Here is a 27,886-nt window from a genome sequence, read left to right as displayed (position 1 = left end):
GATAGTGTTGTTGATGATGATGCTATTTGTTTAATATTAGAAATCAGTGAGAACGTTGGGATTCCGAAGTCAAATAAAAACTACATCAGTATGTGTTCAGTGACACCGACTTCCAGACAATTTTACGAATAACTTAAACAACATTCATTCATTCATCTTCTGTAACTGCTTGTCCTGTGGAGGGTCGTGGGGAGGAGGTGAGAGAGAGGTGGGGTACACCCTGGACAGGTCGCCAGTCTATCGCAGGGAATTAAACAACAACTATATGCAAAACAAAAGTGGCCAGTAATGCCATTTCAGGTTCTCTTGTTGATAGTAATATTACATGGAGCTATTCGTTTACATAAACAAACACTTTTAGCTAAAATGAAGAGCTCAATGCAAATTTACTTGTTCAATTTTCAGTTTATTGTTAGATTTCCAAGCACATATTACTCAAAGAAAGTAGCGCTGTAATGAGGCTGGCAGTGTAGCCTGTCAACTGTAGCCCATCAAAATGTATATAATGGTAAAATCTAAAGCTGATTGTTAGTCTGATCTTTACATATGTCGGAATATTTTAACATTTAAAAAAAATGTCTTGTGCAGTTTTCATAAAACATTATATAAAATTACTTAAAAAATACTCTACATCAATCAATGACAATTAACACATGACAGATGTTAAAAAAGCAAATAGGTGATCGAAAGAGTCAGGCTGTGCAGAGGTGATCATGTCAAACAAGAGGTTTCCCCTGTTTATAATTAATTCATGTCATCAATCTAGTGCTTATTTAGCATTCATTCTACTGATTTTCTGTGAGCTGATCTAGGACTATCACTCCAAGGTTGTTGTTAAACATAACTTTGCCACCGGACTCCACGCTACAGTCTGGATGCCGAAGCAACTTCAGTACACCAGCTTTCAACTCAGGTGAGGCTGTCTTACTGAAGTCCAGCACCTCGGTGAGAAAATCAAGAAGCAGTTCTCCCTTCTCATCCCCCTGAGTGAAACACTCGGTGATATCCATTTGAGATGGCAGCTCGTAGTTCTGGTACTTCACTCCCTTGGAGTCCAGGAAGCTTTTGATGTCTCCAGTGGTCACACACTGACTTATTTCTGTGTTACACAGTTCTTTCCTGTAGGTCCGCCACAGTTTCCCCCAGCCACTCTCCCCTGTAATAGATGTCACAAGACAAGGCGAGCATCAGCATGCTAACAAGCTGTTTACATGTAGCAGATACAGTATGTTCACCAGTTTACTGTGTTAGCATGTCCACCGTCTGCAACACAACACCCTCTGGATGTTGCCATATATTACTGAATAAGTCAAAATGTTAGACTTGCTGCTGGTGGAAGCTCAATATGATTCATCCTCACATGCATGAGCGTGCACAGCAAATCTCACCTTGGACACTCTTGTACGCACCATGCAACTGTATAGTAGCTACATCGATCAGGCATAACATTATGACCATTGATCCATTCATGTGGATGTTACTTAGACATGTACCACCCACCTAGACCAGACCAGACACCCCCACCCCATAGCAATGACACTCCTTGATGGCAGCAGCCATCCCCAGCAGGATGCAGCCTGACACAGACACACACACAAAAACACGCACAAGGGAGACCTACACAATATTAGGAAGGTGGTCATAATGTTATGCCTGGTCAGTGTATGAGTCTTTGATATACTCTGAGGAAAGACTCAAGCAACAAATAAAACCTCAGACTATCACCCTGGAATACATTCAGTGGCACTAGCGGAAGTAGACCGATTTATCTATTTATTTATTTTACAGACCCTCAATTTCATTCATTCATTCATTCATCTTCTGTAACCGCTTGTTCCTGTTAAGCGTCGCGGGGTCTGCTGGAGCCTATCCCAGCTGTCATCGGGCGAGAGGCAGGGTACACCCTGGACAGGACGCCAGTCCATCACAGGGCTAACACAGAGAGACAGACAACCACTCACACTCACATTAACACCTACGGCCAATTTACAATCACCAGTTAACCTAACAAGCATTTCTTTGGACGGTGGGAGGAAGCTGGAGTACCCGGAGAGAACCCACGCAGACACAGGGAGAACATGCAAACTCCACACAGAAAGGATGTGGATTCAAAACCCGGGACATTCTCGCTGTGAGGCATCAGTGCTAAACACCTCGCCACTGTGCCGCCCACCCTCAATTTCAACAAGCTGTATTTTGTTTGACACTTAAATTTGTAATAGATTCAGATTTTAAGAGAAAGTGAGTGATGAAAAACCAAGTGACTGAAAACTGAAGTTTTTGTAAAAACTGCAATTCCTCAAAGGGCCACTAGAGGTCAAAAACGAGTCAATCCCCACAGACCTCCATGTTAAAAAGCATAACTTTACGGCAGAAATAAACATGTTTCCAGCCTGCTATAAAAACAGTTTTGACATCTACAGCTAATTTTACATTAATGACAACTGTACGTTGCTGTATATCATGTCTTCAAGTTATGCATAATTACATAGCTGCTTTGAGTTTGGTCGCTAGATAGGCATCACCCGGCCGCCTCGGCTCCACTCACGCTCCCAACTCTTTGCCCCGTGTTTTAATTAACCAGGGATTAGTCAGAGTCAAGCACTGCCACGAAGATGACAGCCAGAGCGAACACACTGAACTTCAAAACCACTCTTCAAGAATCCTGTGGGTGAAGTCACAGAGGATTTGCCTATCTTTTGTCAACTAAAGTCAGCAGTGTGTCTTTTATCTTCCGTTATGTTTATGGGCCCATGTTAGTGCTGACATGGGAAAAACTAATACTAACTAGATGTCTTTTATTCTTAAAGGAGTGTCTTTAAAACTTTTTTTTTTTTTTTGAGGTGAGAAACAGCATGAGACAGAGACAAAGAGGAGGTGGCTCTCATCAAAAACTTGAGAGGGGGCTTGCATTAAATATGTTGTCTCATAATTCTTCATTGTAATAGATGTCATGCCAAGAGAAAACAGAAAAAAGCATAAGCATGATAAATGTGTACAATGCTTGAATGCCTGAAAGGGGTTTCCCTTCTACTGTAAGTTATATCTTTCCAACCCATACACACGACAGAGGAGAAAACGATAAGACATCTAGATTTAAAATGAGATCCATTCACTTACCAGACACTAGAATGATAAGAAGCTTCCCATTCTTATCAAGGAGACTCTGAAAGAAGTTGATGGTAGCTCCGGGATCCTTCACGTAATACAGCATCTGTCGATTTCACCACAGATAATGAGCTGGTAACTGCATTCATTGAGCGTCTAATTATAATGCTATGCTAGACAGATGTTCTAATGGGATTAATTGGTGCAGAGCGCCACCAAATGAATATGACCTAGATGTGTCAAAAAATACAGTCTAGAAGAACGTCATAAACACCAACCTGTATCATGTGAATGAAGTCTGCCTTCTTCGTCAACTCTTTCGATCTCCAGTGCTCCTCGAACTCAGAGGCAGTCATCCTGTTCCAGGTAAATTTGACGTAATCTAAATCTGGTTTCTGCGACACCAAAACTGCAAACAGACAGTTTTAAGGCATGATCCAGACATCACTGGATTTATACCGAAGTTTTACAATGCCAAATTCAGAATCTGTACTGGAAATCCAGGCTGAAATGTGCGAATGGCATCAGTTCACGTTAGCTGAGATTCCACTGCTTATACTAACTAGTTTTATTTCAGGCCCAATTACTTCTAGCTGACACTTCTCACACTGTTGGAAAGAATTTGGATAATATGCACCTCTGCTAACAAAACAAACACAGCTCACTTGTGTAGTATCACACCTCATTGAAACAAAGGAACCCACTTGAAACGAGCACATGGCGGTATATGTGAATGATTGTAAATCACTATTATTTGCAGTCTCCATCACTGGGTTCCAAAATAACAGTGACTAAACTTAAATGGAAGTCACTTAGATTCGCAATCCTCAACCCCTGTCTGCTTGGTGTTTTGTGCTAGTGCTGCAACGGCAAATAAGAAGCGCTGAACTTTGTGTTTCACGACAGCACACAGCAGATCCTCATCCAGTCTGTCAGTATATTTATGTGAAAACTGAAAATTCATCATTCTAATTTGTTTGTATATTTCGCCAGAATAGTTCCATAAACTGAAATACCTCTTTCTCCTGGCAAAATGACAGCAGAGTCACAACGTTCACAGGACTAGACAGAGATTTTGTAATATACCATACATCTGATAACATCCATCTGAGTTTCACCGAATGGAATCCGTTTAAAATTAATATTATATATGTTCACTGTTAACATATAAACAGTATATTACTTACATCATGGGATATTTCGCATAAACCGACTATACTGGTTTACAATATTGAGGCATTGCTAAATATTATTATATCCATTAATATTTCAGGTAAATGCATTACTGAGATTAAAATCTCCTTTTTAAAAGTGACCGGGCAAAGAGAGCAGCAAACACCGTTACAACAGCAAACACAAACGATTAATCTGTCACAAACTGCAAACAGGTGAACACAATATACAGTTGATCTTTGAAAATGATCAAGGAACACACCAGAAATGATTTCAGGAAAAAGAATAAGGAGCAATCACACTGACAAAGAGTGCTTTCTTCTCATTCCTTTAAAATTGATTTTGAACTGTAAGGCAAATGAACATCTGTTCCATCCAAGCATTTGCCAGATGAGTTCACACAATGCTGATTAAGCTGATCAGTGACAGAGATGAAGCGCTCTACAAGCATGGAAAAACAAGAGTAACAAATGTATTAAATGTTCACGGTCTCTAGCGGCTACGAAGAATTAAGTAGAGCCTTGGAAGTGTCTAAGAAAAGTTTCTGATGCTTCAAGTAAAAAAAACAAAATGCACTCAAGAGGACAACGGTCTAAACAAGGAAGTGATTGACAGTGAGGATAAACACAAGTTTTACTTGTCAGTGAGTGTGGAGAGAAGAGAAGGCAATGAAGGACTGTTCACTGCAACCATATGTCATAGGCACACGTCATCAGAGTTCGTGCAATTGTTCTCACAGCCAGAAGTGGGAGACAAAAGCTGTGCACTGTGGCTTTAAATTCCCCCATAGCAATCAGTTCTGACAATTCCAGTTCCTTTTGTTTGCTTAATCTCAGGCAAATTTTACACACCCACTGCCTTTCTGTGAACTGCTGAATCAGAGGCGGCACGTATGAGCAAGTCTTAAAACTGCAACAGATTTCATCCTCCTGCAATGTAGAAGCTGTGAGAGTCAAAAATGTAGAACCAGTGGATGGCCACTTCAGTTTTATATAAGGAGAGCTTTTGAATATATGGTGCACCTGTGGCAATAATTGGTGGTAGCAGTACTAGATGTATGTGAAACTACTGGCTAGAGAGCAGCAGACTTTTAATGTAATGTAACTTCAGAGGCTTGGATTCTTGCTGACATCACAGGGCTGGAATCTACAGTGGGACTAGTGTTTAAAAGACCATTCCCCCACTAATACACGAATCACTCTATTACTAATTCATTAGGGGGCAAGCCAAGGGCTGCTTTCAAATGTGTTGTCCACATTAAAAATTAAGAATATACATTTTTTTCTGTTGAACTAAATCTTGTAACATATTTTCAAGCGCATGAGAGTATGGAGATGCATTTTGCGGTATGTGAGAGAAGTGTGTGCATATGAGGACTGTACCTTTGTAGTTGTATAGCTGCTGGCTGCTAGGCTCCACCACCTCGTTATCCACCGTCACCCCTGGGTGCTTCTGACGGAGCTCAGAGAGCATCTCTAGGTCAATCTCACCTACAGGCACCAACACAGGTTTTTATTTTGCAACCCCCGCTGCTTCTTGCAACTGCTTAATTATTTTTGAAAAGAGAAATTTGAACATATTGTGAGGCGGCTGTCAAAATAGCGCCGCAGATTTAAGCAGGATATAGCTAATAGCACTGGGGAGATTTGATGAAAATCATACCTTTTATGGTGCGATAATTTCAGAAAAAGTCATCCAGAGCAGAGAAGACATTTATCACTAAAATATTCCTTTCAGTATCATCTATCCACCGGCAGCTGGTTTTGTTCTAGTTTTTATTGAAGGTGACAAGTTGCCATGTGCAAAGGAGTAAATTCAAGCAAACGAGCTGATGTGGACGTGCTGAGTATCTTTGACTAGACTGAATAATACCTTGCAGGGGAGTTTGTAGCCATTGTAATGGATTTTACAGTCCATTAGAGAATCTTTAATGTTGCTCCATTGTGATACCGACATGACAGCTCAGGTAAATTAAACAGATTGGCTTCGACATAACTTATGAGTAACAGCACTCAGGGGACATGTAGAGGGATTTGCTCAAGGGAACAAAAAAGTACTTTACTGTATCATGAGTGCTGGAAACAATGTGCAGTAAAGCTGTAGAATGGTTAGGCCATTTTTACTGACTGGGGTTAAAGATTAACTTGACAGCCAGAAAGATGTCTTCGGACCCTTGATGCTGATAATGAGGGTAAAGGTTTTCTTTTTTGCAGCCATAAACAAGAGTCCTGCAATAGCAGCCGTAATAGCAGCCAGGTTCAACAACGCCTCCTCACCTCAGCTGTCTGCTGCAGAGGTCATTGAGGTACTTACTGGGTCACACTGAACACAGGGTAAGTTGAGCAGTGATACTGTTTTAGAGTTCTTACCAGCTCCGCTTCCAACTCCAATGACATTGAGATGGGGCTTTCCGTCTCCAATGCTGAGGGGAGAGCAGGAGAGAGAGAAAAAAAAAAAAAAAAAAACACCCTTCAGAACAGCAAAGCCTTGAAATTCACATCCTGCAACCTGCCAAATGTGGGTCACATTTTTGGGCTTGTAACTGTCAGTTCTGCCTGACACTCGGGTAGGTGAGATGTTCTGATCTATCGACTGAAGCATCTACGAACACAGCGGCGTTGGCGGTTGCTGTGACATGTTCTGTCACACACCGTCTGATTTTTAATAACACCGTTACACCTTTTAATTTACTCCTGAGTCACATTTTCCCCACATTCCTCTCTGATCTGCTTCGTAGGCGCAGGGAGCACAGAGTTTGGTTTGGCTGCCTGCAGCATGTCAATCGCCTCCCGCAGCTTATATCAATGTTGAAAATAATGCAGGAAGAGAAGGGACTTCCAGAAACTCTCACTCATTGTCATTCACAATCATGCACGTACTGGTTAATCTATGTACATTTGTGCAGTCACTTATTGGGTTCTGTGGGTGAAACGTTTACAATGCAGGCCGACTGTTTTTAGCAATTATAAGTATGGCAGTGTGTGTGTTGGTGGAGTGTGCTTCATTGGGTGAAAAAAATCTCTCTCCTCTAATGAATGGAGAAATACAACATATCTCACTATGGGGATTTACTCATTTTTGGAGACAGGCTCAAATGGCCACTTTGCCACTTCAATATTGGTTTAATTTTTCAACCCCAGAGGTGACTGTTGGGTTATACCAGCATCAACCCCCCACCACACCACACCAAAAAGCCCAAGCCCATCCAACAACTCACAGTACCCAAGAGATTTGTAGCCAGCACCCTGGGCCCACACACCACAGGTCACCCAAACGGTCAACGCCCCAACGGGTCAGAGCTGTTTAAGCACCACGAGGGCAGTCTGCATATTATCAGACACATCATTTTAATTTGTGTTTTCATCAGTATATACTCTCACTCTAATTCTAAGAAAACAAGTTTTTTTATTTGAATCTCTTTGATGTTTCCATGTTTTTGATAGATGATCGCCATGCTAATGAGGTGGAAACTTACTTTTACCCCTGTCACTGTGTCTCTACAAGTTTCACAAAGTTCTGTTGTCAAATAACAGATAGTGTAAAAGAGGAAGGATGCTTTGTAGTGTTAATCAGCTGTTTCTCCCTTAGGTACTCTAACACTGTTTATTGTGTTAATCACATTCTAGGAATAAATGTGTGATTCATTTATGTTTTCTTTTTATCAACTTCTTAAATTAATGTGAACTCAGTTTTTTTTTTTTGATTCCTCTGTCAAATGGTTAAAGTTTAAGACCATCACCTGGATTGTGGTACTCCAGTTTATTATAGTGTCATGTCATAACATGCAGTAAGATATATACTAGCATTCAAAATGAAGAAAAGAAAAAACATCTGCCCTGTTCACAGTCCATTTCACATTAGCCTCTTAATTGTGTTTTTTTCTGCAGTAGCTGTATTGGTCAGCCAATTTGCTGAGTGTAACTTCAATTACAAGGCTAACTATTCTATTCTCTTCTGATATACTGCATATATCAGCTGTACTCTTAAGTGTCCTCTTGTCAATAGTGTGGCCAATCTTAAAGCTGGGTGTGGAACATTACCTGGCCAGTATGTCTGGCAGCATGTTGTGGATGAAGTCCCGCATACACTGGTGTTCGGAGGAGCGCTCCAAAAACAGCCGGAAAGATTTCTGGTACCTGCTATCATCACACACCAGACTCTTAAGTTGAGATGCCATGGCGCAAAATCTGGCAAAAAAAAAATAAAATATATATATATATATATACAGTATATAAACACGTACACTTTTGTGACATGTGAATAATTTCCAGTCATGACCTACACTCACTGGCCACCTTATTAGGTACACCTTGTTAGTAATGGGATGGTCACCCTTTTTGTCTGTCTTCAGAGCTGCCTTAAATCTTCATGGCATGGATTCAACAAGGTGCTGACATGACAGTTGCTGCAGATTTGTCAGCTGCACATCTATGATGCAAATCTCCACCATATCCCAAAGGAGGCCTGTCAAGTTCAGACTATCAGTTTGAGATGATTTTAGTTTTATGACTTGGCACGTTATTCTGCTGGTAGTAGTGACGAGTAGATGGTTACACTGTGGTCACAAAGGGATGGACATGATCAGCAACAATCCTCAGGTAGGCTGTGGCATTTTAACAATGCTCAATATGCCCCAACTTATTCCACAACAAATCAACAGTCGAAACCTCTGATACAAGGCAGGATAGATCAACGCTTGCTGTCAGTGTCATATTGTCAATGCCATATTCTGACCCAGCCATCTGAAAAGGCAACATTTTTCCAATCTTTTTTCCAATTGGGGGAGTCCCAGCGAACTGTAGTCTTAGTTTCCTGTTCTTAGCTGACAGGAGTAGCGCTTGAAGTGGTCATCTGCTGCTGTGGCCAGTCTTCTTCAAGGTCTGATGAGCTGTGCATTCAGAGATGATCTTCTGCATACCTCAGGTTGTAACAAGTGGTGATTATTGAAATTAGTGTTGACTATCAGCGGGAACCAGACTGGCCCCTCTCCTCTGACCTCTGGCATTGACAAGGTCTTTTCTCCCAGAAAACTACTGCTCACTGGATATGTTCTATTTTTTAGACCATCCTCTGTAAACCCTAGAAATAGTAGTAATAGTAAATCACCTTCCTTCCACATTCTGATGCTTATTTTGAACTTTATCAGAAACTCCTGTCCATGTCTGCTTGCTGAAAAACACTGAGTTGCTGCCACGTGATTGGCTGATAGCCTTAACAAGAACAGGTGTACCTAATAATGTGGACAAAGAATGTATAACTCAAACAGGGGTAGTCGCTATTATCACTTCTCGCTTCGTATTTTACACAGAATGTCAGGAACACATGAAGTATTTACGCATTTGAACTTTGTCAGAACAGAAGACTAAGTTTGCAGAATGGTTTTATGTTTCTAGTGCGCAGCATTCAGTGTGTGCAGGTGCAGACCCAACACAACACGAACACTACTCGGGCGCATCGCTATTATTCTCGGCGCCAGGAGTGCAGCAGCGTCGTGACAGAGCTGCCTGTGCATTCACAGAAATGCCTCCAACAGCGGCGGAAACACAAACACGCAGCCAGCCTCTCAAACAGGTTGCTGCTCACACAGTGAAAGTCACCGAGGCTTCTTGACCGCGTATTTCTATTGTCGGTTTAAGAACAAAATGCGACAGGTCTGACTTACATGTCGTGCAGAATTGCATCCGGAAAGGTCCGCCGGCTGGAATAAGCCCTCCCACTGCATGTCACCGCTTCCCTTTACGGGGGGGTGGAAGAGAAGAAAATCTCTCATTGAGAAACATCTATTCGTAAAGGGTTGCGAAATTTTAAAACACGTGGGCTACACTTAGTTACTGAAATACAGCGTTTTCACATGCACCAATCAACCACAACATTAAAACCACCTTAATACTGTGTAGGTCTCCCTTGTGCCTCCAAAACAGTTGTGACTCATCAGAGAATGGACATGGGCCTTCTGAGGGTGCCCTGTGGTGTCTGGAAACAGGATGTTGTTAGCGGGGGCCTTTGGGTCCTTTGAGGGGAGGGTCCTCTGTGGATCATCCCACAGATACTTGATCAGTTTGAGATCTAGTGAATTTGGAGGCCAGGTCAACACCTTGTGCTGTTCTTCATGTTTTTTGAGTTGTTCCTAAACTGTTTTTGTGTGTGTGTCTGTGTCAGGCTGCATCCTGCTGGGGACGGCTGCTGCCATCAAGGAGTGTCATTGCTATGGGGTGGGGGTGTCTGGTCTGGTCTAGGTGGGTGCTACATGTCTAAGTAACATCCACTTAAATGCCAGGTCCAAAAGTTTCCCAGCAGAATATTGTATTGTCACCATATCATCAATGCTATTAACTTCTCCTGTCAGTGGTTTTAATGCTGTGGTTGAACAGTGTATTTCTATGCCTGAAGACTACATTTATTTATTTTTTTTGGAGGATGATGAAAAGCATTAATGAAGGTCTAACGACTGTATGTAAATTAACTTTGCAGTCAGTGAATAATAAGGAGTTCCTGCCCTGTGTTTTCTCACGTCCTCACTTATATATGGTAAATATATATAGTTATATTTATATATAATGTTGCATGTTGCATTTATCAGACTGTTGGTAACAGTGTAGTCTGAGCCTGGAGGTTTGCGACATTAAAAATCTGAGAAGGCTAAAAGCAGACAGTATTACTACAGTACAGTATTTCAATTTGATTTCCTTACTCTATGGAGTCCAGTGACTAGAGAGTTATTTTTTTTTGAATGTAGTCTGCTTTGATAAGGTCAGCACAGCCGTGAGGTGTAATGCAGGATACTTTACTCTAAAGGACTATTTTTCTTCAGTTTGGGATGAATACCAGGCTATATCCTTCAGAGAATTAAGTAAAAGTCATGTCTTTCTGCTCGTCTCTGGCTCCCAGATATGCTGCTTACAATGTCGGCCAGACAGGAATTAGGCCAAGAACCCAAATTAGATTGCAATTAGGCCACAGACCCTATCTGATAAGTGTTATGGTCCAGCTCTGAGACCATAGCAAATAAGGGAAACACACGGGGACTTACATCAAAAGAACATATTTATTTTAACAAAGATGAATTCCAAAAGGATACATTAACCATGTCATTCAACAAAAGGAAACTACCAACCTAGATCAACCTCGGAAAATGCAAACTAAACCATACAAGAAATTAGAAAAACTCAAATCAACACAGCATGGTGCCTGGGACAGAGTGAGAGAGAATGAGTTCACAGGAGGGCGGGGTTTTATGGGTCTGGAAACAGTGGCCAGCTGCCTCCAATCCCATAACGGCCAACCAGCTACCAGCACCCTGAAAGACAAAAAAGAGTCACAAACACCAACACCAAACCAGCAAAGGCCCTGGGGCCATCACATAAGTTTCGAATCCAGAGAGGGAATCCTGAGGAGAGTGTTAGTCGCCTATAGCGGTCTATATGAATGAAGTGTACGGACAAAAAAACAAAACAAGATCAGTTCGGGTTGTGTTGGCTTCAGACTTGATTTAGTCACTCTAACACTGAACACCCTAAAGAGAGTGTAAAAAGGTACATGCAGCAAAACATTTTCAAAGTGAGGGACCAGCCAAAAGCCAGTCCAGTCCTCCAAGGGCCACAGGATCCTGTGTTTCCCCTCTGATAAAAAAAAAAAAAACTACCACAACAACTGACAACTACATTATGAAGTTGTTCTTGACTATTCCAGCTGGAGAGATCATTTTATCTGCACATAAAGATTTAAATATTAAAGTAAAGAGCATGGAAGACTCTCTGTCTGTTTAATCAGTGAGAGAGAGAAAGAGTGACGTCCAAGACAGAGGATAATCAACACCCTGTCTAGAAAGATAGGGACATGGGTTTCATAGGCCTAAATTAACTCACCTTCCATCAATTCTGATCTGCTTAACCGAACTCAGTCTGAGGTGACAACAGGCTTAACGTGGTTTTCTGGACGCCCCACTTCCTTGCAGCACATTCTACTTCCTTGTGAGGGATCCTGAGGCCAGATGAGATATGTTATCCCCTCAGCAAATTTTGGTTCTCCATCCAGCTGGCAGAACTCCAAGGTAAGATGCCCAAGAGCCATCCTCACCAGATGCCTGAACAAGCTCAGCTGGCCCCTTTCTATGAGTCATATCATGTCATATCTGCTGTAATCCCTATAAGACTGACCTCATGGCTTTAGTTTGGATCGTCTGTGCTTCAGTTTACTGACTGTCACCGGTCCAGGAATACAAGTCTTTTCGGTCTTGCATGCATTGCTTTGTTTGTTTGTTTTTTTAAATGTGGATGACATGACAGCAACCTTCTTGTGAAGTATGAAATGATCTGTGATTGCAATCTTACTACTACTACTACTGTAACTAATAATACATTTTATTTATAGGTGCCTTCCAAAACACCCAAGGACACCATGCAAAGTAAGACGGGGTTTAAAATACACAACAGATATAAAAAGCATTAAAAAACTGTTACAAGTTAGTCATTTGAATCTACTTGATATATGTATAGAGGCCAGATGTTGCACAAACCACAGCTGTTATAATACTTAATTTGACTGGTGTGTGAGCCAGTCTGCAACTGGCCCTATAGATCTCACAGATTCACAGGTTTACTTGACGCCTCTAAACGCTGTTCACAAGTTGACAATACATTATCATTTTTCCACCTTCATAATAATAATAATAATACATTTTCATAGCATCAACCTATTTTCTGGCCATTTTTGAACATTTAACTTTCCACTTGAAGAAAATGCCACTGCTAAAAGTCAAACTAAGAAAGTTAAGCCTATTACAACATTTTGTCTTCCCTTCACTGGGTCCATGTAAAAGCTGCGCCAAACTTCAAAGTCCTTTTATTAATTACATGGCCTTGCACCATCTTATATTTCCGACCTCATTGTTCTCCACGTTCTACCTTTGCACACTCAGATCTCTGGGTGCTGTTCTTCATATAATCAGGAGAATTGTAAGAAGCTCCAAGAAGACAAGAAGTCAGTGGGTGGAAAAGTGCTTTCTGTCAAGATTTACATAATTGGAATGAACTCCCTCTTGCAATTAATGAAATAGATACTGAGTCTGACTAACTCGGTACCAGGTATTCATTAGTATATCAAAGCCTCTCTCTTTCTCTCTCCCTCTCTCTCTCTCTCTAGCAGTACTTACTCATTTCCATAGGGTTACATTCAGTTCCTGGAGATGTACCGTAACCCTAACCCTGGCAACTCCTTTCCTAGCTATAACCCAGACCCTGACCTTAACCACTGACCCACAGTCACCCCCCCCCCCCCCTCCCATTGGGGTCACAGTCCCCAATTACTCCAGCCATCCTCAATTAACTGAGTCTATTCTCCCCGTGAAGGTAGCATACTGTAAGTCAGACCTACAAACACTGTTGTGCATATCGACAGCGTGACTTCTTCAGTTTGTTTGATCACATGCAGTAATTCATGGTGGTATTTGAGACCACACAGCTCTGACATAGTCAAGGCACAGCGGTGCTTTGATCTTAATGCGATTGTCAGCATTCTAACATCTTCACATGTTGATGTTCAGCAAATATAATGTTGCACACCACTTACACGCCAGTCCCTGCAGCTGGTCGTATCTGTGCGCTAAGCAGTAGTTAATAGTGGAATGGTTTGGTAAACAGTGCCTTCCGGTGACGCCAGGGCTCGGCATTACTAGATTATAAATCTAAACTTTGTTGCTCTTTCTCTCTCTCTCTCTCTCTTCCTACAGGCGCCCTGGCGGTGATGTGGCGGCTCTAGTTTCCCCTCAGTTCAAGTTCACTTATTTCATGCATGTCAGAACATTTGCACGCTGCTCTTGCCCTGCATGCATTCTCTACATTGCTGATATCCACACCCCATGTTTACTTCATCCTCTTGTACATACATTTTCAGTCACGTGTTAAATAAATGATGAGGTGTAATCGCTAAACAAGGTCTGTCACAGTCCAAGAGCCACATTGTCACAGTTGGCTTGCTATCATGATAGGTGGCTCTAAACACACAGTCTTGCCAGGCGTCCTCCACCTCTCTCCTCCCCCCTCTCTCTCTTTGTGTGTGTCTCCAGTGTTTGTGGGTGTGGCTGTCTCATCTGCTCCTGCTCAACCCGTGGCTAACACACCTATGGTTTGTCAGCTCATCCTCTCTCGCATTACCTTTCCCCGGAATTCAGATAGTAATCTTGGCTAGATAATTACATAACGACTAACGAGCGAAAAACAGATCTCGCACTCGTTCCCATTCTAATAGTCAGCCTGTATTTGAGCACTTTTCCTCGCGTGCCAAGCTTGTCCTTAATGTGCTGACCAGTGTCCAGATAGCCACCTGGCTGGCAGCTCACCACCGAGCCAGCTCCACTCTTCAACCTCCCTCCTCAGTCTACACAGTCACCGAATCACCTGCACAACCTCACAACTTTGCAGAATAATTGTTCAGAACCATTCTGTTGAGTCTGACTCATTGTGAAAGCCAAACCTGGCACAAAGTGCAGCTGTGGCTGATCAGGATGTCTGTACTTTACTAGATATTTAGTCCTAAAACAAAGTGTTGGACAAAATCAAATCTTTTGCCAAACTTATTTTATGGCAGTTCATCATACTGTTGCAGGGACATAAAACACAAAACAACTACGTCGCACTTAAGTAATAATAATTAAAGTAAATGACATCCACCACGAATGTTTGTAGGAATGTTTTCTCAGTTAATTACGTTGAATAAATTCATAGGCTAAGTGGAACAGTGCCTAGGAGGTATGGTCTTGATCATGGTGGTATTTGATCATTTAAATTACATGTTACTGCATCGTGGTGTTGTTAAACTCAAGGCGTGCCCGCATTTTGTTTCCACATATACACAACATATGGCATCATCAACAAAAACACAACCTCACAGCAAAAACTTGTGCTACAATTAAAACACTAGAAAAGTCATTTGAAAGGAAAGAGTCCTAAACTGAAAACGGATTCGTTTTCCCATTAATCATAAATATATCTGCTGCCCCCCTATATATACTGTTTATGTGCATATAAACTAGTTCAAATAGTAACATGCTGCTTATAAACTGATCATTCAGTATAATAATCGAATCCTAAACTTTGACTTTAATACTTTAAAATGTTTTGCGAATAAATATGTACTTTTTTTCAGAAAGTGTTTTCACTTGTACATTTCTATGCTGCCAATTCTACTTCAGCAAAGGATGTGAATACTTCTTCCACCACTGGTTCAGTTAGAGAGTAAACAGCCAAGTCAGGCAGTTCTGATCCTCCATCTCCAAATCTCCGACGTCAGTCAGTGTCTACACAGTAAGTCAGTGGAGCCAAAAGATAGCTGCCCTTGTTGGTCTTCAAGACATTTCATCATTCATCAAAAATGCATCGGTTTTATTGATTAATACTGCCTGCAAGGGAGTCCCATGCAACTAAACATTGATGTATTTAAACCTTGATTCGTGTCTCCTAAAGGCGAAGCAAATCCTGGTGGTCCAGAAGTCTGAAGAGCTCCAGCAACAGATATCTGATTTTCCAGGAGCGAGTCCAGCTGGTTACGTCTGAGTGAGAATATTCATCTTCTGTCTTCCTGCTGCTTTCCTCTTATCCTTCAGAAATCGCTGTCCAACAGTGTCTTAACTCCAGAAATACAGTCAACCATTCTCTGGGAATCCCGAGGGAAACTGTAAGAATTTCACCACTCTGCTGGGATGAAAACTTAGATAATAATACATGATAATAAACATTCAATAATGTAAAAGGTTACCCATTCCTCCAGCTAAATATAGATCATGCTCCGTGTCTGCTTGGCAAACTAAGCCTACCTAATTTATTTGAGGATGACTCGGCTTTCTCATAACGGACAAATGAAATAAATTAAAACGAGACACTGCGCTTGTCAGTCTGTTCACACAGCAGCATTAAAATCTGCAAATATGTCTTGAAAGCTGGTAAAACAAGAAGAATTGAACATGACAAGATCAGCCCACGCCTTTGCCACAGATCAGGTGGCCACGACACAAGCATTTGAATTCAAACCTCTCTTAAACAGAAGTGACAGTCTTAAATAAATGAATTAGATGAGACAAAAGATTTAAACACCGTTTCCCTCGCAACCTGCGAGCATCCTGGGTCTATCAGACTGGGAATCTGACTGAAGGGCAAGATGAATCTTATCAGCTGCTTATCTATTCTGGGCTCTGCCTCCGAGGCTGTATTAGTAATTACAATTTATCAGGTCTCAAAAGTCAAGGAGCAGATGCAGCTCACAGCAGGACTAAAGCATCTCTCTCGAAAACATTTCTCACATTATAAACCCCGACGCTGTGCAACACAGAGTGAAAGAACACGGGGCTTTATTTTCACATGATTCCACGATTTATTTGCATTTTTGTCCAGCTCTCCATGTACACACAATAGTAACACAAATAGCATGGTACTGTAAACAATGGGTGGACGTACTTTTAGGTTTATGGGGCACGGTTCTCTCACAGAATTGTGATCACCTCTGAATTAGTCGTCTTAGTCATACATTTTTATAAATGAGTTTTACTGATCTAGCATTTACCAAACGTCCCCTTTTTTTGGCCAAATATTAGAAACACAGCATAAAAGATACTACTCTAAAATGTTGTAAAAGAGAATCTTTGCAAGGCCACTTGGAGCACTTTCTGCCAAAATGGATCAAGCATGCCTACATACAGTCAGCTGTCGAAATACAGTCATTGTGACATTTAACAACCGTATTCGCTCAGCCGTAAAGATTATAGAGTTATACATTCAGAAGGAGGTCAGATAACACAGGACCAAATCTTCAGTTTGTAGAGGCAGAATGACAAACAGCATCAACTCTGGTCCGGCAAAAAAAACACCAAATATTAGGAGCTTAATTCTCCACTGGGTGCTATAAATAATGCACCAAAGGATCCATGAAATGAAAGGACTAAAGGTTTATAATGTTCTGGCACAAAAAAATAATGATAATTTAATGATAAAAGCCCATTTAATTAATAGATTTCCGCTGACCTTATATTTAGACGTATGAAACGCAAAGAAACTGACTGAAGTGTGACATCCTTATGACAAAATAAAGCATACTTGCTCCATAAAAGACACTGTGTGTGAGATCCAGTGGATAATTCTTCTATCCTCCTATATTGGTGATCAGTCCTGGTTTGTTTTGCATTTAGTGGAAAAAGTATTGATGAGGTATGGTCTTCATCATGCTGGTATTTCATAATTTGCATTAAAGGTCTGCGTATGTTGTTTTCTTTTAATTCTAGACGGCACTTGTCACCAAAGTCATCTGCCATTTGTTTATTCTGAGGCTTAACTTTGTCCTCATTGGATGAGTGTCTTATGAGCGTCGGGGAGGAGACATTACTGCATCGTCGTATCGTTAAACTCAAGGCAAGCCAGCTTTTGGTTTCCACATATACACAACATATGGCATCATCAACAAAAACACAACCCGACAGCAAAAACTTGCGTTACAATTAAAACACTAGAAAAGTCATTTGAAAGGAAAACTGTATCAGCACTAACGTAGTGCATAGACCATATCATTTTATCTGTTTATTTTTTTGTCAAAAGGCTGTTTCACAAAGACACAGCACTGATGAGACAAAGTCAAATGTTCCATTGTTGGGCCTTTTGATATCATGAGCAACTGCTGACTCAGGATATTCCTCCTTCTCCTTCAAGACACAATTACGAGACCGAAATCCAGGCAGTTCCTCAAATTCTTGACAAAAGAAACTTTGTGGTTTAGTAGTCTTATTGGCTCCTGGGTTTCAGACAGTGCTCCAACAGCGTGTTCATGTTGTAAGCAGTTAAGAAACTAGAAGTCTCATTGTCACCTTGATCAGCTTAGGTTCCTCTTGTTCGAGGAGTAGAGGTGGCTGTATCCAAAATACCGGGCTACATTACCCTTCGGCAGCAAAATCACACGGGAGCATCGCCACAGCATTTGTCCGTTCTTTCAGTTTTTGCCATATCCCGCGCCCAGCTCAAACTGGTCAGTGGTACGTGAAGGATGTGCTCGCTAACGATCTGAACGCAGTCAGGAGTCTGTCCAACACCAAGCCTGTCCTGGTGAGGTACAGCAGCCTGGTTACATATCCACGTCACCGTCGTAGGCCAAGGTCAAGGGCTTCTGCGGCGGAGGAGACGCCTTAGTTGTTTTGGGTGGCTTACTGAAAAGACAAAAAAAGCACACACAGACAAGAAAGAAAAGCTAAGAGTGTATGTGGCTTAGGAGCACAGAGGCAGCTCAACTAGATTTCAAGTCTTTACAAAGAATTCCATTATCTGATAACAGCAGCGCACGGCACACAAAATATTGTGAGGAATATAACTCAAACTTGACTTTCCATTCAAGGAAAAGAATTTGCTCAGCATCTCGGTGTTCATTCTGTTCTCATCTATAATGTGCACAACCTACAAAAGAGCTTTTGTTTTTGAAACGGTGCATACTGAGGGATCCCAAAGAGGATAATGTGGTACATACCAGACCAGGAATGATAGCGCAATAATGAAGAGTATTAAGATGAATCCAACGGCGGTGACGGCGTAAACCCACAGCTTTACTTTTCCATCTGTGCAATCAGAAAGGAGTCTTTAATACAGAGTTATATATATATATATGTCTGCATTCCTTCTCTGGATATCTTTTTTTCCCTCACATTTCAGAATAAGGAAGTGGCTTTATTCTCTTTTCAAACACACAGCAGAAAAGTGACTAGAATTTCTTGGCAGTTTTATGGTCCACTGAGGTTTTTTTTTTTTTTTAACAGCATATAATGATGAGCCCTGTAAAAACACTGACCTAGAATGGATTCCACCCCCAGCCCAGTGATTCTAAAACTACAAAGGCCCGTTCAAAGGCAGGAAGAATCCCAGGCACGCTGGCCGAGATGTACGGATGATTTCCATTTCAGTACCTGGGCCAACAGGTCGCAAGGTCCACTCGCTGAAGAGGTCTTTGGCCTGAGACGGCCCAGGTTTTAATCTTCCAGAGTTGGTTTTCACGTCAGCTTTCTTGTTGCTGTCTACCCCAGGGGTTCTGGTGCAGTAGTCCAAGAAGCCGTGCGTGGTCATCACTTCAGTGTAACCCTTCTCACACCCACAGACTCCACTCTGCATGAGACGGGGAGGGGGGGAGGGGGGAGCAAGGTCAGAGGAGCATCATTTAGAGCCAACACAAGACATGTGCAATTGCTACTACTTTCCTGCTCCTACGAAATGCTGGTTGGTTTACTCATTAATAGACTTTCTACTCTTGAAACAGGCTGATTTTTTTCTAACTCTGACATTAAACTCTGCTCCTTGGGAGGTAGATTACACCTCTTCACAGATTTAGGCTGATGGCCGCAGCCATTCTAATAACAGACACTCCGGAAACACAATTTCACAGCTTTGCATTTGCAAGTGTAGTTGCATGAGGATACTCTAAGGGGCAGTAAAACTTCAAGATAAGGCCATTATTTGTCATTTTCATGCAGCTTGTGTGCAGCAACCAGCCCCCACCCCGGCTCCCACCTCATAGGTGTAGTCCCGAGCTGACATGAAGCTCACATTCATTGGTATTAATCTGATTATCCTTTAATGGCCTGCTCTGCGGAATTAAAAATGTCATCTGTCAAAATCCATTTAACTCCCCGCCTCGAATGTGGGCGCAGCAGAAAACAGCAGAAACACAGTGAGAATTACAGAGATCACAGCTGCCTGATCAAAGAACGGTGATCTTACCGGTGTGCAGTGCGAGAAGGGTTTTGTGCACGGAGGATGGCAGTGTCTGAGCGTAGTAGGCCTTTTTTGCGGAAAACACCCCCCTGGAAAAAGACAGCACGCTCTTATTTCTGTTCCTTTACCCACTGATCACTAAATTAATGTACTGTCACACCAGATTAATGGGCTCAGTTACCTATCGGTGTCCCTGATCAATTTGTGAACATTTTAATTCCAACATGGAAAATTGTGTGTCAAAATATCAAAGAGTAATGCCTTGGGTTATTGGCCCTCTCCGCAGAGAGAGGTTATTCCTTCTGGGCTCATATTTGCCAGAAACACTTCCTTACAGCGATAAGATCACATTCTCCCACTATTTACGGCACATCAAGCCCACAGCTTTCATTCCCGCAGCGCTATTGTCTTTGTTCTGTTTCTCTGCGCCAGCTTTGCTTCCCACAAATACAAATGCATGATTATATTTATATGGATTGAAAGCCTCCTAGCTCAGAGTCAGGCATATTGATTACTTATGTTAGGAGAGAGAAGAGGAATCAATGGAGGCTGAACTGAGAATAGGCAGATCAAATAAGGTGTTAAACTCAACTAGAACACTATAGTAAAATTAGGCTTAGTCTGTGAGTGCATCTGCATATATGTGTATATGGTACATATGTTCACACTGCAGGTTCCGGTGCTCAGTTTTGAAATGATACAGTTCAATTTTTGAGAGTGGGTAAATTAACCCTAACCCTATACACAATAACACTGCTATAAACTCAAAGGATGACAGCAAAAGACATCACATCCGTTTCTGAGATCTTTCCAAATGTCTCGCTTCAAATTACCTCCTGAACCAACAAGAAAATCTGTTCTAAATTTATTTCTAAAACCACCTGCTCCAATCACCTCCGCCAAAATTACCTATGTGACGGCTTTCTCAGATGAATGAAAGCACATCCACCAACTGTCATGGCAACGCTCACGTATTTCTTTTTGAGCGATCAAATTATCTGATATTGTGGCACCTATCCATGTGATCCAGGCATGAATTGAAAAGTGAAAACGGATTCACTTTGGAACTGGGACACCTTCGGCTGCTTAAGCCGGATTAATATTTATATACAGAAAGAATGTGCGGCTATAGGGTGGCCAGAAGACACTGCAGCTCCTCACCTGTGACATTGACACCATCTGAGCGCTGACACCACACTGCTCTCTCATTGTTGCTCCATCCTCCTGTCCTCCACTGGTAACTGTGGCATTTTCCTCCTGTGGCAATGGCAGAGAGGCAGAAAGCATGCTCATTAGCAGTTTGTGTTGGGCTCCTATGGACTTTCAGCCCCTCTACAGGTGCTGTTTCTTCATTTTATAAAAAAAAAAAAAAAAAAAAAAAGAGAGAGAGAAAGCAGTGAAAGCATTACACCTTTTTCAAGCAATGTTCTTATATTTCCTACAGCGAGCTATGGGGGAAGACTGATGAGAGGAGAGGAACATTCAAAGACACAAAGGAACTCTAGCCACATGTGCAGAGCTGAACTTTAGAGGAAATTACAAAATGAATGAAACACCACTGAGCTAAAATTACATACATGACTACAAAGGTGAGTCATGTCAAAATTCAAGCCAAGTACCTGAACCTGACAATTAGTGTTTTACATGCAAGTTTTAAAAAGATGATAATTAATAGGAGGGGAAGCAGGCATTCAGTTGGAGGCTGATTAGGTATGTGAAGGTACGCAGGCAGAGCAATCAAAAACATACAAGATTATTTAATGAAACCATGGAAAAGCTCACTAGCTCATAAATATGAATACACATACCTCTCTTGTGCAAGTTAGTAATCATTCATATTCATCAGACTCTATGCATTATCAAAATAATAACAGCTCTGACCTTTCTGCGGTCCTGACCCTTTAATGATAGCCTTTTCATCATATTTGTAATTTTCAAGAGCTAAACTTCTACAGTTTCCATAACTTTGCAGTTTCATAAAGCCGTTATTTTAGAACTGACCCTTGCCATATAGCCTTTTACCTCTGAACAGGTTTGTGTTCAAACCTCAGAGAAGCTGACAGTCCATAATGTCTGCTATGAACTGTGTCATTCGATGAGCGTTCTGTCACAGTGCAAACACTACTCGAGTGACTTTCCAAGGAAACCGTGCCCCAATACACAGTGATAAACACTGTAATATAGCTTCGAGGTCGGATATAAAAATCCGTCCGTGGCCCTCTTGAGTAGATATAAAGTTTATTGAAGGTTTATCAAAAGGCAGTTTCTACTTTAGTGATACATGGTGAGGAGATGAGGATTTTTTTCTGAGTGTACAAAGTTAGCAGATGCACTGCACAGAACAAGGAGAAATAAATCAGCCCTCAAGGCTCTTTATTTATTTATTTTTTGTCTTCATCTTCTTAACATTCCAATACAGTAGACATTTTCACAACGACATAAACATCTGAAATGAAAAAAAAAAAAACTGAAGACAAAATGTATTTCTGGAGAGGCCAGCTCTGCACTGTGGTTTGTGTATTCGCATTCGTAACTCTTCCCGTTTCCCTCTTTGGAGGATGAAAGCAGACCGCATCAACGTGCTGGTATGGAGAGCTATTTCTTCTCACGCGGGTGCAGAATGTACAGTTCGTGCTAGACAGCTGTTAGCTGTAGTCTTTGCAGCGTGTTCATGAACCTTCTGACACACAGCATTCAGTCGGTATAGTTCCTTATTGCCGATTTTTGGAGCCCGGGCTTTAAATCTGCATTGACTGATTTTATTTGCCTACTTACGCGCTGGAAAAACAAGCCATCGACACAACATTGACAAATTATCACCTTTTAAAAATTAATATGCCATGACCACTTGATAAATGTCAGTCCGATAATTGCTCTACCTTTAGCTCTGGAAATCTCTGGGTTTTTAGTTCGGTAAATGTTAACTCTGTCAACTGCTTGGTACAGAGGAGGTAGCGTGCAGTGGATATAATAAAGCTTCATTTGCTGAAAAAATGAAAGTTTGGGAAATAATTTTATTGAATGAAAAATTAGTTTACACCCCAAGTGCAGGATAAGTCATCAATATTTTTAAATAGTTTTCCAGGAAATCACAAAATCTAATATACCAGCAGGAATACCTACAAAATTACTTTTGTACTTTTGGGTGACTTTCAAGAAGGGTTAAAGGTTGATGTGTATACTATATATATATATATGGGCGGCTTCCTCTGTACCTTTACAGGGCTGGGTCTCAAAGACTTGATGTGGGCAGCTGCCCTGATTCTCCATGACCTGAATGATCACAGCTCTGGAGCGCGCCTGGCGACCGGTGGTCTCAAAGCTCCGCCCCTCCAGGCAGGTCAGCTGGCAAGAGCTCCAAGATGACCACTCAGTCAAATGGCAGTCTCCTGAGGGCAAAAAGAAGACATGAAAAACATCACTGATAGCACAGCTCGGTCAATAATACTGTCAGACTTTCCTCTCAGATACTTGAGGGTGGTTTATATTCAGCTTGCCAACACTATTTCAGGGATCATTTTATTGGCTCCCCTACAAGCTCCTGGAACATTTAAAAGAGATCGAAAACAACTCCAGCACACATCTGCGGCTGATAATGCACCAAATGCACAAGCAAATTACTCAGGCAGCCCAGTGGGTATTCAGGAGTAATAGATCAACCAGAGTTATAAATTATACAATACATGCTAAAATGGGCGGCACAGTGGCGTGGAGGTTAGCACTGATGCCACACAGAAGGTTCTGGGTTCGAATCCAGGCTGACTAGGGCCTTGGATGTTCTCCTTGTGTCTGCGCGGGTTCTCTCCAGGTACTCCAGCTTCCTCCCACTGTCCAAAGACATGCATAATTGATGATTCTAAATTGGCCGTATGTGTGAGTGTCTCTGTGTTAGCCCTGCGCTAGACTGGCGACTTGTCCAGGGTGACCCTGCCTCTCGCCCTGTGACAGCTGGGATAGGCTTCAGCCCCCCCCCCCCCCCCCCGGCAACCCTTCACAGGACAAACGGTTACAGAAGATGAGTGAATGAATGAACAATACATGTTAAAACTCCAAGTCCCACTGTAAAAGTAACACCTGACACTGAAACATGTTTCACAGCTGAGGAAAACGTCTTTTGGTTTACTGTGGAAAATGTTTTAGTGGAAAAAGGCCGGTAATCCGTGTGTCAATAAATAACACAAGCACACTTGCATTTTTTGAATGTCAAACATGAATATCCTTTGTGATCCTTGATAGGGTCAACCTCTGGTGATAACATCACCCGCAGCCACAGCTCCTCAGCCAGAACAACCCTCTGATTCTGTGCCCTGACCGCCCATTAGTGAGTGTCTGTGAAATGAAGCATCTCATTATCTTTCATCTTTATATGGATACACTCTATCAGCTCTTCTCCCATGCTGCTACATCTGTGGAAGCATGCTGTGGCAAAAGCTGCATTACAGCAAACAGCAACACACACATGTTGCGTATCTCAGCCGACCCCTATGCCGCGCCTGCCACCTTCCCATTGACAGTCGCATGAACACAAATACACACACGTCGGCTCTTGCCATCAAACACTCTTGATCCCGGGCCAAGACTCACAGCTAAGGCGGTTTGAGTGATGAATCAAGGAGAGGATCAGAGGAGAGCGAGAGGCAGATGAACAAAAGCAAGCACCGCAAGATGGTGTCTCTTTATTGCAAAAGCAAGAAAAAGTTTCACGTGGCAAAAGCCCTGCATGGGAGATCTGAGTGGGCTTTCTTATCAGATGGTAATGATTGTCTGACTTTGACAAAGAATCACATATGTTCTCTGCGACTTGTGCAGCTGGCATGTGCCTAAGGACAGTAAAGCTTCATTATAGATTTTCAGTGTGGAAAGGCTGACAGTGAAGCAGGTTGTAGTTGTCAGGTGGCCAACAGCAACCCCCAATTAAGGCAAATTCTACATTCACAATGTGGCTGAAAAATATAAATAAAAAAAAAGACATCAGCAGGGATCATGGGATATCAGTTAACTGTGATATGCTGCCTACTGGTTGCTATGGTGATTTTATAATGATATGGTTGACCATTTCGCTGAGGATGGATTTAATTAAAAATATAAACGGTTAATGTAATGGGCCCTTAATTTCCTCACTAAAAGGATCAATTAAAAGCACGCTGTGTCAGTTTTTATTTCAATACAAAATGTCTGAAAGGTTACATTCTCTCTTTGTTGATGGGGGTTCAGTGTTAATATACGGGAGCCAGGAAAGTGGCTCCATCAAGCCTGAATTCTGGCATCACATTGTTCACTGTCCGCTTCAATGAAACAGGCGTGTGCAGGCAAACATAGGTGCAGTAAATCTGTTCTACTGTTTTACCGAGCCTGTGCCGTTCAGCCATTAAAGCTGAATCAATTTCCTCCCATACTTTAATGTTTGTACCATGTCATAGACAGCACTGGTGCGCTGTTACCGCCATCCATCTCAGAAAACTGCTTGCATGTGGTTTGATGCACTTTGCACGGCAGTTCGGTGAATGGCTAAACATGAAATGGTAACTGCTGGCTAGATTTAAGCATATAAACAAATTAACTTATTTTATTCTTTACTTATTTAAACTTGAAAGTGAAATAAACTTGAACACAGCCACCACATTATACTGCACATGGTTTGCATGTGCATTATTGTCTCCTCTCTCTTGTGTGCTTTCAGGCGCTGCCCTGCCCCAGTCATACAGCAGGTGATTCACCTGAATGCACCTGATGCCACTTGCTCATCGAGTGAAGAGAGCATAACAAGTGGAAGAGAAAACCCATTCAGTGTTCATGTTTACATGGAAACCAGTGTTCCACTAATAATAAGAACAAAGAAGAATATAAATACCACATGTAAATCTTTGATGTTGAATTAATAGATATTTTATGCACATGTCTTGCCTTTTTGTGGTAAACGTCAGGTGGCAAAACACTAAGTCATTTAAATGAGTGTCTCAAAAGAAGAGGAAAGCCCATCAGCGTGGGCAGCAATGTTGAAAACATGGGTTTGTCTCAGCCTGACTTGGTCATCTTCTTCATTTGAAAGAATTCAGTGATGTCAGTAAAAGTGGGGTAAAAACTCTTTGAGCATCTCAACACAGTTCAATTCTCACAGATGTTTTGGGCCATGTAAACTCATATGTCTTCTAAGATCATTTTAGAGCAACAGTTACGTTGCCGTCAGAGTCGTTACAGCCCTATGAAATATTGTCCATGTAAATGTAGCCAGTTCTAACTGAGCAAAGTACAGACTGCCTGGGCTGTGGACTCAATAAATAGTTTCCGCTACGTACAGGGAGTGTGTCTTCTTTAGTGTTGCCAGTCCATTTTTTTGAACTACTTTTTTTTTAACCCTAACCCAAAAAATGGTATGTAACTGGGGAGTGATCTTTTCTCTATAGTACAGTCATCAGTTTGTGAAAACATAATCAGGTCTACAGGGTGTTACATATTTAACTCATCTTTCCCAATAAATAGTTCCAATTTATAGTTGACAGATGCTGTTATTGTCCATCGAGGTATTCAGAGCGGCAGCCTCTAGTGACAACCACTTCCTTGTAAGAGTTCTAATTACTTTTTAATGATGAATTGAAACAAAGTGCATTTACTCTGCCCAAGACGACAGTATGTGTATGTGCATATGTGCACTGAACGTGCACTGCTTGTGCCGCTCTCTGAAGAACACCTGCACGACATCATTAATGGCTTCACAGCAGATGGATGTAAGTAGTTGTGGAGGTGCATTGTTTTTTATGATAGGCTACACTGGTACACGCAATCTGAGTACTAAAGAAAACACTGCTCTAATATGTCAGGCAGTATTGGTGTTATTTTAACATCTGTTGCACTGGAAACCATCAATTATGTCTGGCAACACTGGTTGACTTCTAGATTTACATTTGTACATCTTGGTTTTATTATGGTCTTAACTGTTATTTAGTTGCCTTATTGCATTTATGTACAAATAACATTCCTATTGGTTTCTCATGTGGTTTCTATTGTTCTATGTGCATTCTTGTTTTATGTGTTTTACTAAAAGAATCAATGACAAAGCAATACTAAAACCCATATTTTAGATGTTGTTTTCTGAGTACGTCTCTCATTTGCTAAATAATAGGCCACAACAATCATCTGCTCCTGCTTTCCTGACCAAGAAATGTAACAGTGTAAATATAATCAGGAGTCTGGTTTCAGTTTAGGCTTTTATTCACTTGTAAAATAAGCCACTTCCAGTCATATTTGGTGGAGTCGTTGGCTAAAATTCCAGATTTTTAAGATCGTGGACTAAGTATGTCATTTACTGTCTTGAAGTTTACGGGAAACATGATTTATTTGTTGGTCCACTGGTCAATGGATCTCACTGGTGAACTGAAATGTTTAATTTTATGACTGACTTAACTGGGAAGTGGCTGTAGTGGCTGAATTGGGTGAGTGAGGGGATATTTTCGTATAGCCGCATGAATCTTTTACCACCATTTTACCACACCACTATGTCTGTCCAGTTCTTCATCATGATGCTGCTACCAGCACCTTCTAAGAACACCACTTCAATCAGTTCATCACTGTGACAAATTACAATAAAGTAGAATAAACCTAATAACATCATTTAATTTTGTTACCTCCCATCTCCTTTGGTTCGTACTTGGATTTTCACAAATAGTACTAAGTATTATCAGCGCTGCTCTTTCTTTAAGCAAGTTTCATTGTGTCATCTATTGTGGCACGTGGCATCTATTTTTGCTGCTCCAAAATAATTTCCGTTACATTTGCTCTCATGCTTTCCCATGAAGAATTCCCATAGGCATTATTTGCGAGGCTGCGATAAGCAGAGTGATTGCTCTCCTTGGTGTGATCTGTTAATTGTTTCAGTTACA

At 41.5% G+C, this 27,886-nt stretch overlaps 2 protein-coding genes across 2 annotated transcripts in view; both read right to left on the bottom strand.

Moving 5' to 3' along the window:
• Positions 1-403: 403 nt before the first annotated feature.
• Positions 404-10,229, bottom strand: LOC311488187 (histamine N-methyltransferase-like). Its single transcript, XM_084544726.1, has 8 exons — positions 10,164-10,229; positions 9,944-10,015; positions 8,322-8,468; positions 6,651-6,703; positions 5,664-5,771; positions 3,387-3,517; positions 3,121-3,214; positions 404-1,156 (listed from the first exon to the last, which is right to left on the bottom strand). The coding sequence occupies exons 1-8, from the start codon at positions 10,211-10,213 to the stop codon at positions 786-788; spliced, it is 1,026 nt and encodes a 341-aa protein (XP_084400852.1). The 5' UTR covers positions 10,214-10,229; the 3' UTR covers positions 404-785.
• A 7,972-nt stretch (positions 10,230-18,201) lies between these two features.
• The window catches only part of thsd7ba (thrombospondin, type I, domain containing 7Ba), a 125,052-nt gene continuing 115,367 nt past the window's right edge, over positions 18,202-27,886 (bottom strand). The window contains exons 22-27 of the mRNA XM_084545149.1: positions 23,225-23,398; positions 21,171-21,266; positions 20,016-20,098; positions 19,208-19,403; positions 18,775-18,862; positions 18,202-18,460 (exon numbers count right to left, since the gene is read on the bottom strand). Of these exons, the coding sequence (XP_084401275.1) occupies positions 18,379-18,460; positions 18,775-18,862; positions 19,208-19,403; positions 20,016-20,098; positions 21,171-21,266; positions 23,225-23,398 (719 nt within the window). The 3' untranslated portion in view covers positions 18,202-18,378. The remainder of the gene's footprint in view (positions 18,461-18,774; positions 18,863-19,207; positions 19,404-20,015; positions 20,099-21,170; positions 21,267-23,224; positions 23,399-27,886) is intronic.

Source organism: Chelon labrosus (genome assembly GCF_963514085.1).
Source record: "Chelon labrosus genome assembly, chromosome: 5".
Lineage (NCBI taxonomy): Eukaryota > Metazoa > Chordata > Actinopteri > Mugiliformes > Mugilidae > Chelon > Chelon labrosus.
Note: the sequence above shows the minus strand (reverse complement) of the source record. Positions and strands in the feature narration are given on the sequence as shown.

Excerpts from the sequence above, each read along its gene's own strand:
- LOC311488187 (XM_084544726.1), bottom strand. The coding sequence starts at position 10,213 with ATGAGTCACAACTGTTTTGGAGGCACAAGGGAGACCTACACAGTATTA. Across the intron at positions 3,215-3,386 it reads ACTTCATTCACATGATACAG|ATGCTGTATTACGTGAAGGA; the intron begins GTTGGTGTTTAT and ends TGAAATCGACAG. Across the intron at positions 1,157-3,120 it reads TCTTATCATTCTAGTGTCTG|GGGAGAGTGGCTGGGGGAAA; the intron begins GTAAGTGAATGG and ends CATCTATTACAG.